Source organism: Dipodomys ordii, unplaced genomic scaffold, assembly GCF_000151885.1.
Source record: "Dipodomys ordii isolate 6190 unplaced genomic scaffold, Dord_2.0 Scaffold8, whole genome shotgun sequence".
NCBI classification, from domain to species: Eukaryota; Metazoa; Chordata; class Mammalia; order Rodentia; family Heteromyidae; genus Dipodomys; species Dipodomys ordii.
The window spans coordinates 22,728,576-22,746,445 of NW_012267224.1; the positions used below are offsets into that span (position 1 = coordinate 22,728,576).

Consider the following 17,870-nt stretch of genomic DNA (forward strand, 5'->3'; position numbering starts at 1 on the left):
GGAGTTAGATTTCAAAATGCAGTATAACTATGTAAAAGGATGGTATGACGGATCTTGCTGTTAACAATGTGTTGAGGGCAGGAAAAGAGATGGCCATAGACAGTTATTCTAACCAGAAGAGCCAATGAACTTCAGAAGCACCATAAAGAAAGACCTTGATGTAACTAAAACATTAGTAAAACAATGAATGACAATCAAGTAAAACAGGTTCTGTTGAGCATGGTGGGTGCCATCAGGGAAAAGGAGTGCTAGCAAAGAAGGTCAATATGCATGAATATAGTCCAAGTAGTTTATTGATACTTATGAAAACAAGGGAATCTGTTGAAATTGTTTTGAGAAATGAGAAGGGGATACAGGAGAGTGATGGAGGGGAGGAGGTGGATGGGGTACATTATTTGGATGTGGGGTGATATCACAATGGCATCCCCTTGTACAATTAATTTATGCTCATAAAAATGAAGTTATATACGAGTTGTTTATGACAGTAGAGACTGCCCAATTTAAATGTAGGAAAATATTTACTATATGAGCTGGAGATGTAAATAGAAGTTTGACTAACAAATGAAAAATTTAAAAAACAGTGCCAGGGGGGTTAATAAGTAAACAGACTCTGATTCAACTTATTAATAGTAGAGTTGGATCAAATTCTAGTTTGCCTACAGAATATATATATATATATATATATATATATATATATATATATATATATAATGCACTAAGTGAAATACATAGATAAATTCAGAAGGACACAATCTATTTTAAACAAGCAATGTTGCAATTTGGAAAAGCATACATATTTTAATTACTTAAAGTTCAAACAAGGGTATATAAGTTAGTGTGAAATATTTGTTTTATACTCAGATTGTACCACATATATATAGTATTATTGATAATTCGTGTGATGGCAGAACGTAAGTTTTCAATTATCTACTCAAGTAGTACCTACTGTGTATTAGTTATGGCTTTTTGCAAGAGGAGGGGAGGAAGTGAAGTCTTTGTGAACAAAACTATTATAGATGACCAACTCTTTGCATATTTGTTGCCCTGATCAAACATTTTAGAAAGGAATACAAATGCCATTTGGGTTTTTTTGATTCTTTTGCATCGTAATGTAGAATAGCACAGAATCTGTGTATTAAAAGCACTTTTGTAACCTTATAAAGCTTTTACTTCCACTGTACAACATGGTTGATGTCATTAATGTGGATATTTGGAGCTGAAACATAATGCAAAACATATTCCACAATATGTGATAAACAGATTTATGCTAGAGGTACTTAATCATCTCAATAATACTAACAGAGAGGTGCATACTATGTGCATGCTTTCAGTAGGTATGAAAGATGTGTAAGTACAATATCACTGATATCATGTCACCCCACCTTAAATCTTGTGGAAAAACTTTTGTAATCATGCTTAATCCCTATTCTGGCTTCTTCTTTATGTCAGATATCCTTATTGATTTATTCAGAATCAATGATGATTTTTCTGAATAGTTTCTTCACTTGACACAAAAGCTTAACTGTTCATAGACTAACTGTGCAACTGTGCTAAAGATAAGAAAATAGTTAATGTGGGAGGGAAGGAGGGAAGGAGGAAAATGGGGAAAGGGGTACCAAGTTAGACAAGAAATGTAATCACTACTTTACTTATGTAACTGTAAACAATCTGTACATTACCTTGAGAATAAAATTTTAAAAAAGAAAACAGTGAATGTAAATAGAGAATATTCTTACTTATTCTATGACATATCCTGGAAAGAACATTTCACCAATTTTATCTAGAAGAATCAAAATGTTATCTGTCAAAATTAATTTGTGGATGGAATCAAATAGCTGTAATTGTTGTAATTACCAGCCAGGATCATGACTTGGCAAATAACCAACATTGGTTGATAGAGTAGATCTCATGTTACCTGGAAGGTAGACAGTGCTTCAGGCTTCCTAACTGGCATATTTAAGAACTATTTGTCAAGGATTAAAATTTTATAACCATATGCAGATAATGCTGTATAGCAGCCAAGACCTTCTGTTTCTCCCAGTGCTAAAGATCAAAGACACAGCCTTCAAGGTAAGCACTTCATCACTGATCTCTAGCCCCAGCCAAGAATTTTCTTTAGAATGCCCAATTATAAATATCCTCATCACTGTCTGAAAAGTTATAGTTTGCAAGGGGTCAAAATTTCCTGAACAAAAAAATTGTGAAGAAAATGAATAGTTTTCTACACACAATTGCTCCCTTGATGTAAGATCAAAAGAAGAAAGGAGTAGAGCATGTGTCTTGATAATCCATTTTCCTCAAAGTCCTGCAGAGGCTAATTCTCTCAAGTCTTCTAAAATTGTTAATCCTTAATAAATATCTCACTGAGATAGAAAAGTTAAAGTCTGTGCCATTTTATGTGTAATCAAAGAATTCAATTTCATTTACTATTGCTATTAGTGTAATCTCCTGAAAAGGATCAAACTGTGTGCTTGTACATTGTGTGTTCGTGGTTAAAGGTTATAATCATCAGAAAAATAAGTATAATAAGTAAGAAATAGATCTCAGAATAGGTATAATATCTAGGAGGATATCATTTTGAAAGAAACAAGAGTGCAATTAACATCTGAGAGCCAATTTAATTTATCACCTTAATACAATAGCATTAATGAATAAATGCAAAAGAGCTTGCCCTCCTAATTTATAAGTTAAATCAAATTCAAGTATTAAAATGTGCATCATCATCCTTTTTCTACATTTTTAGTTTTCTTGCTAGGTTGACTATAAATAAATTTATAGTCTTTTCAAAGTCTATTTAAGAAATTAATATAGGTGCACACTTACATGAAGTTTGATCCTCATCTGGTTTAACCACTTCGAAATTAATCTTTCACCAAGCCTGTCTAATTACATTGTCAAATATAGGCCAAAAGGTTAAATAATAGAATACTAAGATAATGAAAATATGTACAAAAAAGTACAGCTAGGGTTGGGAAGGTGGCTCAGTGGTAAATCACTTGCCTTGCATGCCTGAGGCCCTGGGTTTGATTCCGCAGCACCACGTAAGCAAAAAGAAAAAAGCTGGAAGTAGCACTGTGGCTCAAGTGGTAGAGCACTAGCCTTGAGTTGAAGAGCTGAGGGATAACGCCCAGGCCCAGAGTTCAGGTCCCATGGCCGGACCCAAAAAAAAAAGAAAAAAAGAAAAAAGTACAGCTAGACCACATTATAAGGAGTAAATGTTCTTCATAGATGTCATATCTGTTTGCTAAGTTATCATCAAAATACCAGCTTCTTAAGACTATCACAATAAGGTGATAGAAAAATGGAAAATGTAAGGAACAGTGAAACAAAGGGTTTATGTCAGTGATTTCACATCATTTATCTTCCATACAAGGAAAGAGTTTCAAAAAATACTCATAAAGCCTTTAAGATCTACACACACACACACACACACACAAACTCAGTATGTGCTCTGAGATCTGCAGTGAGCATTATCTTTATAGGTTTGCAATGGCTAGTGGATTTGTACAGGCCAATAAGATCAATGGACACATGAATGGATGAAGATTTGACAAGTATATTTTAGGAAGTTGACTGTGCAATGATGTTCCAGTAGAACAGGCTGGAAGATGGAGAAACACCAGAGAGATCTTAGCGTGTGGTCCAAGGCAATATGATTACAGACATCCTTTTTCTTTCTAGAGCAAGAGAATGTTTCCCTTAAACCTTCCATTGATTAGATGAAGCTCAGCCATGCTATAAAGGAAAATTTCTTGATGGAGGAATTTCTTTATGCTGCATATGCTAATTGCATCTAAAATACTTTTCCAGGAACAAATGTATAAAGTTAAATCATATCCTAGGAAAGTAGATATATAAAAATTGGCCATCACAATGCTACAGCAGGTAGAATAGACAATCATAGATTTGGAAAGCCTTGGCAAAACCATCCAGGTATTTAATTTCTAGACAGGGGAAAAGGATGTTTTAAAAGACAAGTGTTGTCTCAAGTTTTTCTGTGTAAGTTGATATGCTTGTGTCATCTCTTACTCTACAGTACACTTTGACACTTTGATTCATATCCTGTTGGAAGAAAGTAATACACTCAATATTCACTTTCATAGTTTCTTGTCCTTTTCCATTTTTTTCTGAACTAAGTGATCTGTTCTGAAGATTTAACAGCTATTCAGACAAGTTCCAAGAAAATAATGATTGACAGTCAGAGGGCACTAACTTTGGATGTGAAATAAGTCATTCAACCCACTAAGATATAGGTATATTTGTCTTACACTTTAATCATCCTCCACCTTTGCTGAAATTTAATATTGACTGGAATGAAAGCAATTTTTGGTAAGAATAGTAATGTGTGATACACTTTAGGTATAATTTATGTGGTTTATATTTAAAACCTAGCTATCACATAAAAACATAATCAACTTAGTAAAATTAGTTTGTGACAAAAATGTCCACATGTCCATGAAATAATTTTGGATACAACTCTTTTTTTTTTTTTTTTTGGGTCCGGTCGTGGGGCCTGAACTCTGGGCCTGGGCACTGTCCCTCAGCTCTTCAGCTCAAGACCAGCACTCTACCACTTGAGCCACAGTGCTCCTTCCGGATTTTTTCTTTTTGCTTATGTGGTGCTGAGGAATCAAACCCAGGGCCTCAGGCATGCAAGGCAAGCGCTCTACCACTGAGCCACCTTTCCAGCTCCTGGATACAACTCTTAAAAACATGAAATTTCACTAAGCCTACTACTGTTACTACATGAATAGTATTCTCATGTTTTTACGTATTAAAATTAAAATCTGCATGCAGGAATCTTTCATTTAATCAAAAAAGGCTTCTTCACCTCATTCTTGTTGGTTGTCTAGAGTACATTACGTAGTTTTCAAGCTTTCTTGTGTTCTCATTATTTCTTTCACTCTCATTGAGATAAAAGGAAGAAACTCTCAAAGATTTAGGTAATACAGGAAATTCTGACCATGAACTCTTCAAATTTAACCCTCCTCAATATCAAAGAGATAATCCATATGAGGCATGAGGTTTCCAACTAGAGAAATGAAATTCATATTTTCCTAATTACAACTTTTGGTAAGTTACTTCATGGTCATATTTATTTTGTATTCTCTAGGTTCATGGCATACACTTTTGTTTTCTCTCTAGAATATTTGAGTGGGTTTGCGAATAAAGGAATAAATGAGTAGTACTTGCACAGATCATTGCTTCTTAATTATAAAGTATGTGTTAGGAAAGTCAGCATCACCATATGTCTAAACTATATTCTCTTACTAGGTTTTTCCCAATGTAAGAAATTTTCCACAGTGGAACATTAATATTCTTATGAGATCTGCTTCCTACAGAAGCCATATCATCAATAAGAAATTTTGTTTTCCACCCACATGTTCAACAGATGCAACACTAAGGTTCAGTTCTAGACAGCTAGGTTAGTCATTCTGTGTCCTCAGTGTTATTCCACTATTCATTTATAACTAAGACTTCGCAAGGAAAATGTTTGTGCACTTATGATTAAACTATATTGAAAATATATTTCTTGCCTTCCAAGCAGGTTGTCCAAACAAGACAGAACACTATTAGGATAGATACATTAAAATGGTCCATATCATGCCTGCTCCAATATTTATGTTATAACCAATTTATGGAATTTAACAATAACATCTTAAGTCTGTTTCAGGGGAGATGTTGTTGCCATTGTTGTTGTAAAGCATTTGCTTTCTGTGTTTGTCTTAGTATTATATGTTGGAATTTATTGAGTCTATCACAAAGTTGAATAGAAACCCCAATGCTCACTATTGTTTATGCATTTTTCATTATTCTATTTCCCAATTCCCATTATGTCAAAAGCCAAAATACTTAAACCACATTTTTTCTCACATTAAAAATACCCCATAATTATTAGCATCAATTAATTGTAAAGGGTATTTTCATTTTGATATGTCCAGATATTCACCCAAAGCACCTAGATCTCACCCATTGCCTGTGCCTGTGTTCTGGTCTCTTATTCCTCTTCCATCTTCCCAAACCAACCTCAACAAGCTTACTTGTTCAATTTCACATTTGTTTATAAAGCTCAAAACAAGTGTTAGATCAAAGACATTTCCAAGGTATGACCTAAAACTCTAGTGAGGCATTTAAGGCCTACTCAGTAATAGATAACAGAATAACAATCATTTTGTTATTAGTTAGTGATAAGGTTTTTTTTGGGGGGGGAGGGTCCAGTCGTGGGGCCTGAACTCTGGGCCTGAGCACTGTCCCTCAGCTCTTCAGCTCAAGTTAGTGCTCTACCACTGGAGTCACAGCGCCACTTCCGGTTTTTTTCTTTTTGCTTATGTGGCGCTGAGGAATTGGACCCAGGGCCTCACGCGTGCAAGGCAAGTGCTCTACCACTGAGCCGCCTTGCCAGCCCCTAATGATAAGGTATTTATCATGCCTTCTTGAGAAAAATCTCACAATGTAATCTCTAATTTGCCATTCTCCTGCCTTTGCCTCTTAGATGCTGGGATTACAAGTATGAATCACCATGCTTGTCTTTGAATTATCTACAAAATATTAAATAAACTTTTAGATAACCCAGTGAGACAACTGTGAAACATTGGTGACATGTGGGTTGCAGTGAGAATTTAAGTGTTCTGGCCAAGAATAGTGGTTACAGGGTATGAAGAAATCATGTCAGAGTTCTACTTTGTCACAAGTTTAACTCTGTGTTCTAGACAGGAAAATCATGGTTAGCATGCTGCTTTTGCTGTTCATAAATTTTTAAGTTAATGTAATTGAGAAACAGTGATTGTTTCCAATAAAAGGAATAGTTTTCTTCTTTGATATACGAAAACTATGCCTGAAGCTTTATCTCCATAAATTTAGTAGCAGGGACAAAAATACAGAATGGGTATGAGAAAGATGAGGGACAAAGAGATAGAGAGAAATCAAGCCCCAGGATATCAGAGCCAATTGCATGAAGTACACCGCTCTTCAAAATGAAAGAAAAATAGTGTCTTCTATGTGTAAGCTATTTTCTTTTTGTTCCTTATTTTCAAAGATCCTATATTAACAATCCCTTAATATTAGACTGTACAAGAGTAAGCAGTTGCTACAAGTAAACCCAGCTATAAATCACAGCTAAAATGTCCAATTTTTGCAGTTTGTCTTACTCATCTTGTGTGGTTAGACACCTATAATATCATCTTGAACCTCCTACACCTTTCACTGATCCTCATTTGATATAGAGAATTGCTGAAACCTCACAGTGTTTACTTGCTAATCCGAAAGTAAACTGCCAACGATGAGACAGATACTCAAGGGTACCAGAAGAATGAAGAGGTTAATGATAATGCTCTCATTCCAGTTTAATTCCTGTTAATAACATTTCCTTGCCCTCAGTGCTGATTACATATGCTTATCTATTTAGATTTAAGATTGTTTTAATCAGTACATAAACATGATTGAAAAACTTCACTGTTACTTTTTTAGTATTCTTTCTTTCATCTGTTGTTTTAACTATGACTTTCTAAGGTAAGAATTAATAAAATGATTTATGTTGACTGGTACAGGTACAGTCTGGCACAGTCATTCTTTTTTTTTTTTTTCCTAGTCCTGCGGTTTGAACTTGAGGCCTGGCTGCTGTTCATGAGCTCATTGGTGCTCAAGGCAAGCACTCTACCACTTGAGCCACATCACATCTTCCAGCTTTTTCTGAGTAGTTTATTAGAGATATGTTGCTTTGTATGTCCCTTCCTCATGGTACAACCCTTGCTTTCATTGTATTTGATGTTTGTATAATTTGGGGAGGGGAGGGGAAAAATTGTTTAAATAGGGATACAGGTGGACCAATTGCAACCATGAGATGTACAAGTCGTTATGTCAAAAAACAAACTTTACACCTTTGGTGGGGGAAGGCAGAGATGGTAAGGAGAAACAAAGGAGGAGGCTTGATAAGAAATGTACTCATTACCTTGCTCATGTAATTGTAACCCCTCTGTACGTATTTTCACAATAAAAAGAACTTAAAAAAAAAAAAGAATCTCCAAAATGTTCCTACCAGGGCTGGCTTCAAACAGCCATCCTAACACATCAGCCAGCATCTGGCTCCTTCATTTTATAACTATCAAACAGCCTATCTTTTCATAGGGACACTAAGATTAAAACAATTGTTTTAACTTTAAAATAAGAAAAGAAAAGCACATCCCATTAGGTAATATTATTTTAGGTGTAAAAGTAATCTATAGAAATCTATTTTAAGGGGGCTGGGAAGGTGGCTCAGTGGTAGAGTGCTTACCTTGCATGCCTGAGACCCTGGGTTCGATTCCACAGCATCACATAAGCAAAAAGAAAAAAGCTGGAAGTGGCGCTGTGGCTCAAGTGGTAGAGTGCTAGCCTTGAGCTGCAGAGCTGAGGGACAGCGCCCAGGCCCAGAGTTCAGGCCCCATGACCGGACCCAAAAAAAAAAAAAAAAAGAAATCTATTTTATGTAGGCAAGCTTTATAAGAATCAATTTTGGATCAACTAAAAATTTGATATCAAAGAATGATATAGTTAAATCAATATATTAGTTTTCTTCCTTCCAGTCACTTAAATTCTATGAGTAGTTAATGAGATAAAGAAAAAAAATACTACTCTTTTACTTAATTATATTCAAGATTCCTTACTTGATTACACTTACATTCAAAGCAATTTTGCTCATTTTATGAAAAGTGAATTTTAAATTCCATGCACTATGTAGCTAAACTCATCTCTATATAACATTCTTATTAATCCCTAGTATGAAAGTGTTTCTCCTTAATAAAGATTGTTAACTGTTCCATTGAGATTTTTTTTATTTAATGTATTTTAGTATCATTAGTTTCAGCAACAATTTCACTTAATTGCATTTTAAAAAACTATCACTGTCCAAGGGTACAAGTATGTAATTTGCCTGTTTGGAAAAAAAATGCAATATTTACTACCATGCATCTTTTATGGAAAAAGATTGTCATAAAAGCCTCTTGGAAGCCATTCCTGTTGACATGGTTCCCAAACACAAACACAGCTTCAACCCCTATTTTTCTTTAATTTTAGTGACTATGTTACATCATTAACAAACTCAGGAAAACTAAAAAACAAAATCCCCAAATAAAAAATGTAATTGAGGAAATGAAGACCTCCATGTATGGATCCATACTGGTTTATCTTCTTCAGGCATTGCTTACTTACAAACTGAGTACTGTAATTTTTTAAAGAAAAGAATTAACATTTAGCAATACATTAATTTCTGAAGTCTGATCAATGTTAAGAATCTAATATTATTACAGCCAGGTATTTTAAATGCTTTTTTCTTTAGAAAAATCAATAGTTTGCATAGAATTTGCTCCAGGTAGAGTTGAGATCAAAACATACTGGAACTTTCTTCCCTTGGTTTGGAGTGGCTCTGTGGTATCTTTATTTTCTCTCCTAACTTGTATTTGCATGTACTATTTCTGCTTTCAGAGACTTAGATATGTTCCTAATGTGTGACATTCATTCCTTTCCTCTTCTTCCTTCCACGTTAGGTACTTTTCTCCTATCATAGGATAGGAGAGATACGGCATAAAAATATAAGTATTTATAGACTACAGTATGATAATAAAATAGTACGCAATTTGTAGATTAGCTAAACATGATTCAAATTTCTACTTTAGATATTTTCCATTGTTCATTGGGAAACTGAAATTTTCTGGCAGTTCTTTACGAAATGTCTCTTATCTTGTTGAAATATACCCTATCTTGTTAGGCCGTAGAACAGTAGAGCTCTTTCTAACTATACTTTGGTTAAGCCTATACTCTTTATCTTGTCTTCTCTTAGGTTAAATGATTAAAATTAGTATTGTGAAATATTAAATCTGCAATTCTCACTACCAGTACCCTGAAGCCAGTGTTTGATTGTGTGACTCTCCCTGCAATACCCATAAATATCTTTAGGTCTCTGTAACAAAAAGTTTGGGTAAGAGACAACTTTCGAGGATCTCAGATGATGTTCAATTCATTACTTATTCCTGTTCTACTGAATTTCATCCTGATATAAGTGTGTCTAATTTAGTCAATTTTGTATTGAATGTCATATATATCTGCAGTTCATTATGATTTCCTCTCTCTTCATTCTCATTTTGTAAAAAAAAAAAATCTTCCATGTTCCTCTTCCATTGCTTTCATTTTTGACAGCATGCACTTTTATATATTGCTCTTTCTTCCTCCTGTGCTTATTACTTTTCATTTTTGAGCCAATATTTGTAATGAGGAAGTTTCATTGCCATGTTTCCATACAGGTACACAATGTAGCGTGAACAAATTCAGCCTTTCCTCCATATTGCTTTTCCTCCTATTTCTCCTCCTCCCTTCTTCAACTAGCATTTGGTGAGTTTCACTAGGCTGACACACACATATAAAATATATGTCATGTATGTTCATGTGTATAATGAAAATTATATATATGTGTTATCATCTTTACCACCCATTATTCCCTCCTTTTCCCCTCTCACTGATCCCTTCCTAGACAATCCCTTTTATACTATGACCCCTGGATTATACACTCACACACACATATACATATATAATAATACCGTCTGTTTTTCAGACCTAGATTCCTCATAAAATAGTCTCTGTGATGATATCATATATTTTTGAGATTTTAAGATACGTCATATACAACTTGTTCCTTTCCCTCCCTGATTTATGTGTATAATATCTACCCTGAATCGTAGCCATAGGAATTAAACAACTGTGGAATATCTTCCTGATTCCAAGCTTAACATTTAAGTTGTACATTCCTGTTTCCCCTATCCCAAATAATGGCTCGTTCATTTGCAAAATCTCTTCAACTTTATACAATGTAATCAGCCTATGAATAATCAATGTGTCACCAAGGTCTAAAATTTTCACCTAATATTTTTTTATTGTGAAAATACTGTACAGAGGGGTTACAATTACATGGGCAAGATAATGAGTACATTTCTTATCAAGCATTGTAGCCTCCTCCTTTTTTTCCCCTTCCCATCATCCCCCTGTCCCCCACCCAAGCCTCCTCCCCCCACCACCAAAGTTGTAAAGTTCGCTTTTCGATCTAACGACTTGTACATCTCATTGTCACCTAATATTTTTAAAAATATGCTACTATTACTTTAATTAGTACATTGGGTGTCTACTTTCCAGACAAATGCAACTACTTACCTAATTTTTCTAGCTATTATATATCTTCTATAATTTTTTGAGCAATGCACTAAAAATGTAAATTTATCCAGGACATTCTCTGATGAAAAACTTTGCTCATGTGTGTTATCCAGTGGAAAACAATGTATATGTTACAGAGTAACACATGAACTTCCAATTTGATTGCTTAGAAAATGATCCTAAGTAAGGCCCTTAAATATAACTTTCACCTCAGTTCATTACCTTGCCCTTTATATCTCACTGCCATTGAACTGGTGGAAATCCATCTGGTCTTTTTAGGAAGTTGAGCTCTCTAATTAGACTTGACTTTTCTTTCATCAGATCTTTTCCCATCTTGGGCCTTCTGATTTACTTTGTCCAGATGTTCTCAAGGATTCACTCTTGATGGATCAGAAGTTCATTATTTGTACCTTGCAATTGTCCTGCCAAACCTAACAATCTGAAGTAAGAAGGTGTTAGTTCTGAGATAGCCAATCATTTTAGTTCCTGTTACCAGTACCTGGCAAATAGAAATTGCATGTGTTAACCTGAATTTACTCAGAGTCCACTATTAGAAATCAGTCAGTTATTTTAATATGAAGGTATATACCAAGAAGCTGTATAGTTTTAATATTCCTTACTCACCATGTTTATGGGATCCACTGGTCCAATGCTGTTGACATAAACATCAGTTTCTATGACTGTGGGCCTCACTGCAAAATACCAACAAAAAGAACAGACAATATTATTGCAGCTGTTTATAAAATTAATTTAAGTAAATGCTAACTCCTAACCTTTCACTATCTCAACTGTAAAACAACTCATAATAAAATGCAAACGCATAGTACATATAAATAATGATGATTTAGTTTTGCCTATCAATCATATAGCTACTCATAAATTAATCATATGTTTAGCTTTTTATTTAAAAAAATCAATGGTACAACCTAAAAATAGTAAAGTGTCCAATCTTTCCACCTACAGAAAGTAATCTAATTTTAAAAATATGCTAAATAATCTATTATGAATTTGTTATAGGACTTTAGATAATAATAATAATAATAGTGATGATGAATAAGAGTATCTCATTCTACTTCATATTTATCAGCTCTAAGCTGGTAAATGTTTAACTTCTTTCTTCTTCTTGGAGAAAAAAAAATAAGCCCTGATCTGTAACTTTTTCAAATGTTCAAGCTGTAGATATTCCTGAAATGGCAGATTTAAAGACAACATGTAAACATCACAGAATATCAAAGTTTGAAAAATACATAATAAATGTGTATTGTGAACCAGCACAATCGAGTCAAAAACACTCACTAAAATTACAGTATAGTGAGCAGAATATAAAGGCACAATATTTATTATGAAAATAAAATATTTTCGTGTTTAGGCTCCTCTTGTGAGGAGCCTAATAAATATGTGTACATACCTCCTTCCTGTCTTTCTTATTATGATATTATTTAAGATCATCAAGAATTGGTTCACATCTAAGACATTACTTAATTCATGTAGAGTATATTGTATCCCTGTGGGTCTTATTTATTGCCTCTTAAGATATTATTGCTGTAAATATGCAGATATGATTTATAACTATGACATAATTAATCTGATTTATTTATCTCACCTGATTTAACTTTAAAGATTGTCACCTGCCTATGGTTTGTGGCCCCTGCCTATAATCCTAGCTATTCACAAGACTGAGACCTAGAAGACTCATCCTGGACAGAAAAGTTCAAGGTTCTCCTCCAAATCAATCAGCATAAAGCTAGGGTGGTAACTTGTGGAGTGGCAGCCAAGCAAGAAAGTTAAGCAAGTACAAGGTTTTGAGTTCAAAACCCAGTACTGGCAAAGATAAAGATAAAGGGAAAAGCATAAACTTGCCTGTGGAATTGAAGTTTCTTGCTCTTGCTGCATAGTTTCAATCCTGTTTGCTCACTTTCCCTTTTTAAACTTTCCTCTGCGTTCCCTTGATTGACTGGAGTGCAGGCCTTCATCCTCTAAGCTAGCCAGTCTACGCATCTGTGCAGCCCTATTCTCTCCAAATTCGCTTTTAAAAAAAAGGAATCTTGCAGAGATTCCAAACTATCAAATTTTGGAGCATTATCTTAGCAATATCTTAGATATCTTGTAGAACAGTGCATAGAGGAAGCTCCAAAACAATATTGAAATTTATTTGTTTGAAATAAAAAAGTGAAACATAGGAAGACATTTCTAATGAACAGAGTGGGGTTTATTTTCTTCTTTTGTTGTTGTTTTTCTCAGACAAAAAATAAATATTGTATGTTGTATTTATTTTTGTTGTTGGTGGTGGTGGTGGTCATGGGGCTTGAACTCAGGGTGTAGATGCTGTCCCTGAACTCTTTTGTTCAAAGCTAGTACTATACCACTTTGAACCACTGCTCCACTTCCTATTTTCTGGTTGTTCATTGGAGATAAGAATCTTAAAGCCTAGTTGGCTTTGAACGATGTACCTTAGATCTCAGTCTCCTCAGTAACTGACATGACAGGAGTGAACCACCAGCACCCGGCTTATATTTATTTTTTTGAGAAGAAAAAATAATCTTGTTAGACATAGTTTCAATATAGAAAAGTATAAATTTTCAGACTGATATAATAAGCAAAAGAAGCAATTCAGCCTGCTAACCTCAATTAAACATCTTAAATAAAAGTACAGCACATGATTGATAAAAGATTTTGTGATTGACATTAGGTAATTATTTCTGAGATGAGTTACTTAAATATTTGTAATTTCTGACTAAACAAAAGGCAATAATTGTATAATTAAGCTAATTACAGCTAGATTTACAGAATAATTTTTATGAATGCCAATTAACAACAAAACAATAAGCTGTTTATTTCCATTTGTAAGTATATTTATTATAAGTTACAAGCAATTAAAACTGGTATAAGCTACATCCCAATCTTAAATAATTTGATATTTTTGAGTAACATATCAATAAGTACTGAGCTCCTGATTTTATTGTGCACTGTATAGGCTTAATAGTGGAAAATACAAGATTCTTAAGAATTCTTATATTTACAGGATCTATTTGTCATTTTTAAAATGTAGCACTTTTTAGATATGATGATCTACCCTAGTCTTTGCTCTCAACATTTCTTATTTGATACAAGATGAATCTATGCATGCATGTTAGAAAAATATTGAATCTGGCATTAGTGCCTAAGCTACATGGAATAAAAATCAATAACCTTAACAGGATATAAAGACTGTTGAGCTAATCAATAATATAAAGATATGAAATTTAAGAGTTCAATATATCTCTAAACTGTGAATGTTTATTAGTTGTTTTATATAACTTTGGGCTGATATTTGATCTCATACTTTAATCTGAAGGCCCAAATGAAAAATAAAATATTTCAGATTAATGTTGATACTACAAGTGGTAACTATAGGCTTTGAATATATAATGTAAAGAAAAAAAACAAAAATCTATTTTATAACTTCTCCTTTATAATGATTCATTGTCACTTTGATTTTACTATGAATAATACTTGAAATTAAAATTATTTAAAATTAAGACTTCTTGGAAGCTAAGAAAATACTATTTCTCAGCACTATGTTTTTCTCAGACCAAATGCACAGAGAGGTAGAATTTGATAATGCTCAGAAAGGAAAACTACATTTCAGTTGAAAATCCGAAAAAAAGATAGCTAAAGAAATGGTCACTCCAAGTTCATTAAATGATGTCTTGAATGCTGGCAACAGAATATGTTTAATACATCAGCCACATGGAAATCTAAATCCTTTCTTTGCAGTTGTCTTACAGTGAATGGGAAATTCATGTCCTGCCACAACTAATTATATTTTTCACACAGAGGAAGCAGGTAGAAATGATTTGGGATTGTTTTGGTCGGCCTCTTTCTGTGATGTGAGTTTAAATACTCTGCTTTACAGACAGCACAGCACCAGAATAGAAGTAGATCAATTCCCAAAGGAGAAAACTGAGCAGGAGAAAAACACTTTGTCTCTAAACATAGAAGGAGAATTGAGTGTATAATTGATAAAATTTAAAGAAAAAATTAGAAAGAAGCCAGTTACAGGATTATCACTAATTAGTTCATTACAATTAGGAATAAGTAGGGGAAACAAATAGTAAGAAGATAAATCCAATAAGATGTAAGGGAACAAATTGTGCAAAGCCAAGACAGGCAAAGGGATTAACATTCCAATAATTGGAATCCATCAAGAAAGTCAATATACTATTCAAAAAGAAATGTACTCATTATCTGACTCATGTAAATGTAAACTCTCTGTATATCACCTTTACAATATAAATAAATAAATAAATGAAATTTTACGAAAGAAAGTCAATATGGTAGAATTCAATAAATATCCAACCCGGTAGTACAAAATAAATTCATGAGTAACTATGATAACAAATCTTCATATAGTTGACAGAAAGTTGAAATTTCATTACATAAAGAATTATCAGGTATTTGGGAAAATGTTATTCAACCTGAACAATTCTGAACCATATGCTAGCGAAATTATTCCATTGAAAAATAAAAATTTCACAATGGCCTCCAGAAATAAAAATGAGATAAATGACAAGAGCTAACAAATGTCTCAAAACTAATGCACACAGGAAATGACCAATGAAATAGACTATTAAAAGAAACACCAGTGAAATAAAGCCTGACATACAGATTTTGTTTATAACTAATCTGTGCTAATCAAAAAGAGGGATCAAAGACAAGCCTACTTTTGAACATTAAACTACTTCAAAATTTTACTGTCTTCAAATTTTCTCCTGAAATAAGAAATGACTAAAGAAACATAAACAAAATAGAATAATGGGGCCAAATATGATGTTACATGCCTTTAGTTATCACAGCTACTTGGTAGGTGGAGGCAGGAGATTATGAGAGCGAGTCAGCCTCCAAAAAGTTAGAGAAACCCTATCTCAAAATGAAACAAAAAGTTAAAGGACTTGGGATATTGCTGAAGCAGAATAGTATAAGCTTCAGGCTTTGGTTACATTTTCCAGAACTGGAAAAGAAATAGCTAACACTGAAAAATTATAATATTTGTTGATGAAGATTAAAGAATAAAATATCATGAGTAAAGTTTAAAACTAAGTGACAAATATATGTTGTGTTAGAGCATTAAATATGCAAGACAATTGGTTAATGCAATTAGAGGTCACAATTAATTGCATCTGAACTTGCTTTAAAAATTATTTGTATATGCTGTTAGAGTACATTTCGAAAAGTCAGAGAACTATTTTTTTTTTGGGGGTCAGTCATGGGGCTTGAACTCTGGGGCTGGGCACTGTCTCTCAGCTCTTCAGCTAGTGATCTACTACTTGAGCCACAGTGCCACTTCCATAAAGTCTGAATCTAATTTTTCATCTTTTCCAAATTCCTGTTCTATTGACATCAGCATTAGGTATAGTAAAGTCATTTTTTTGCCATTATTACTGGTGATGTTAACTTTATCATGTGTTCTTACATTTATTTATTTTTTTTTGTTCCCTCTAGTCTATTTTTCTTGTATGTGCCACCACAATACACCAGAAGCAAAGGTTTAATATTTTATTGAGGTGAAAACATGAGCAGTAATGCCATATAAGATCTGGCTTACCTCATAAATATTGGTTTATTTTTCCTTTTCAGGCCCTTACATGTTTGTTTTAATATATCAACTTACTGCCAACACATTTATCCTCACAGTAATAAGCTGATATTTGTATGAGGATTGTGTTAAATTTGTAAATCAACTTTATGAGAATTGACATATTCTTAACATTGACTTTTCTAATACAACAAAGGGGGTGGGTATCTTCTTCATATTTATTTGATCCTATCCCAATGCATGTAAAAGATTTATTCAGATACTTATTCTATTTCTTAAGTATAATATTTAACATTAAAATTTCATGAGGTACATACTCTTTTCTTAACTATAGTTTAGTAGATTATTGATTCATGGCTGCTCATTTTACATCTTGTTACACATTGATTTTGTTTTTTACTTTCAGTTTAAAAATTAGTTCTCTGGCTGGGTGACTCACGCCTGTAATCCTAGCTACTCAGCTGGCTGAGATCTGAGGATCGAGGTTCAAAGCCAACCCAGGCAGGAAAGGCTGTGTTCATGATTGACTTATAAGTGAAGCAACAGATTACTAGTACAAGAATAAGAAATAGAAAAAAACCCTCAGATCTGAAATATTAAAACTTTACAAAGTATAAAGCTGTTTAACACTATAAACTTGAAATTTAATGGAAAAATTATTTGCAAATTTTAAATAATCACAACAAAGAAAAGAAGAAAGTCTAAATATTTGGATATCTACTTAAAATGTTAAACTATTATCAATCTTTCCCCCTAAAGCATTAAGTCAACATATTTCCAAAAACTTCTTTAAGGATAGAAGAAGAAATATAGCATCCATCTTAGATACACATAGAGATGAACAGGGAGAGAAAACAACTCATTTGCAGGTGTTAGGGCATCTATAAACACAGGAAGTTTTTTGTTTTAACATTGAAGCAATGAGTTAAGAATTTATGTTGAACAGGATGACTCAACATCATTATCGTAATCTAGTCCCAGCCAAAAGGATATGCAATAAAAAGGTATAATTTGGGGAAAAAAGAAGTAAATATCTATTATTAGAAAATAATCAGTTCTTCTATAGTATAAAAATCCAGGGGAAACTTACAATAATGAAAATGAAAAGGTTTAATATAAT

General features: G+C 33.4%; 1 protein-coding gene across 1 annotated transcript in view; it reads right to left on the reverse strand.

Annotated features, from left to right (window-relative positions):
* Gabrg1 (gamma-aminobutyric acid (GABA) A receptor, gamma 1) overlaps positions 1 to 17,870 on the reverse strand; it is a 62,721-nt gene that overhangs the window by 21,304 nt on the left and 23,547 nt on the right. The window contains exon 3 of the mRNA XM_013008977.1: positions 11,800 to 11,867. Coding sequence (XP_012864431.1) covers positions 11,800 to 11,867 — 68 coding nt within the window. The remainder of the gene's footprint in view (positions 1 to 11,799; positions 11,868 to 17,870) is intronic.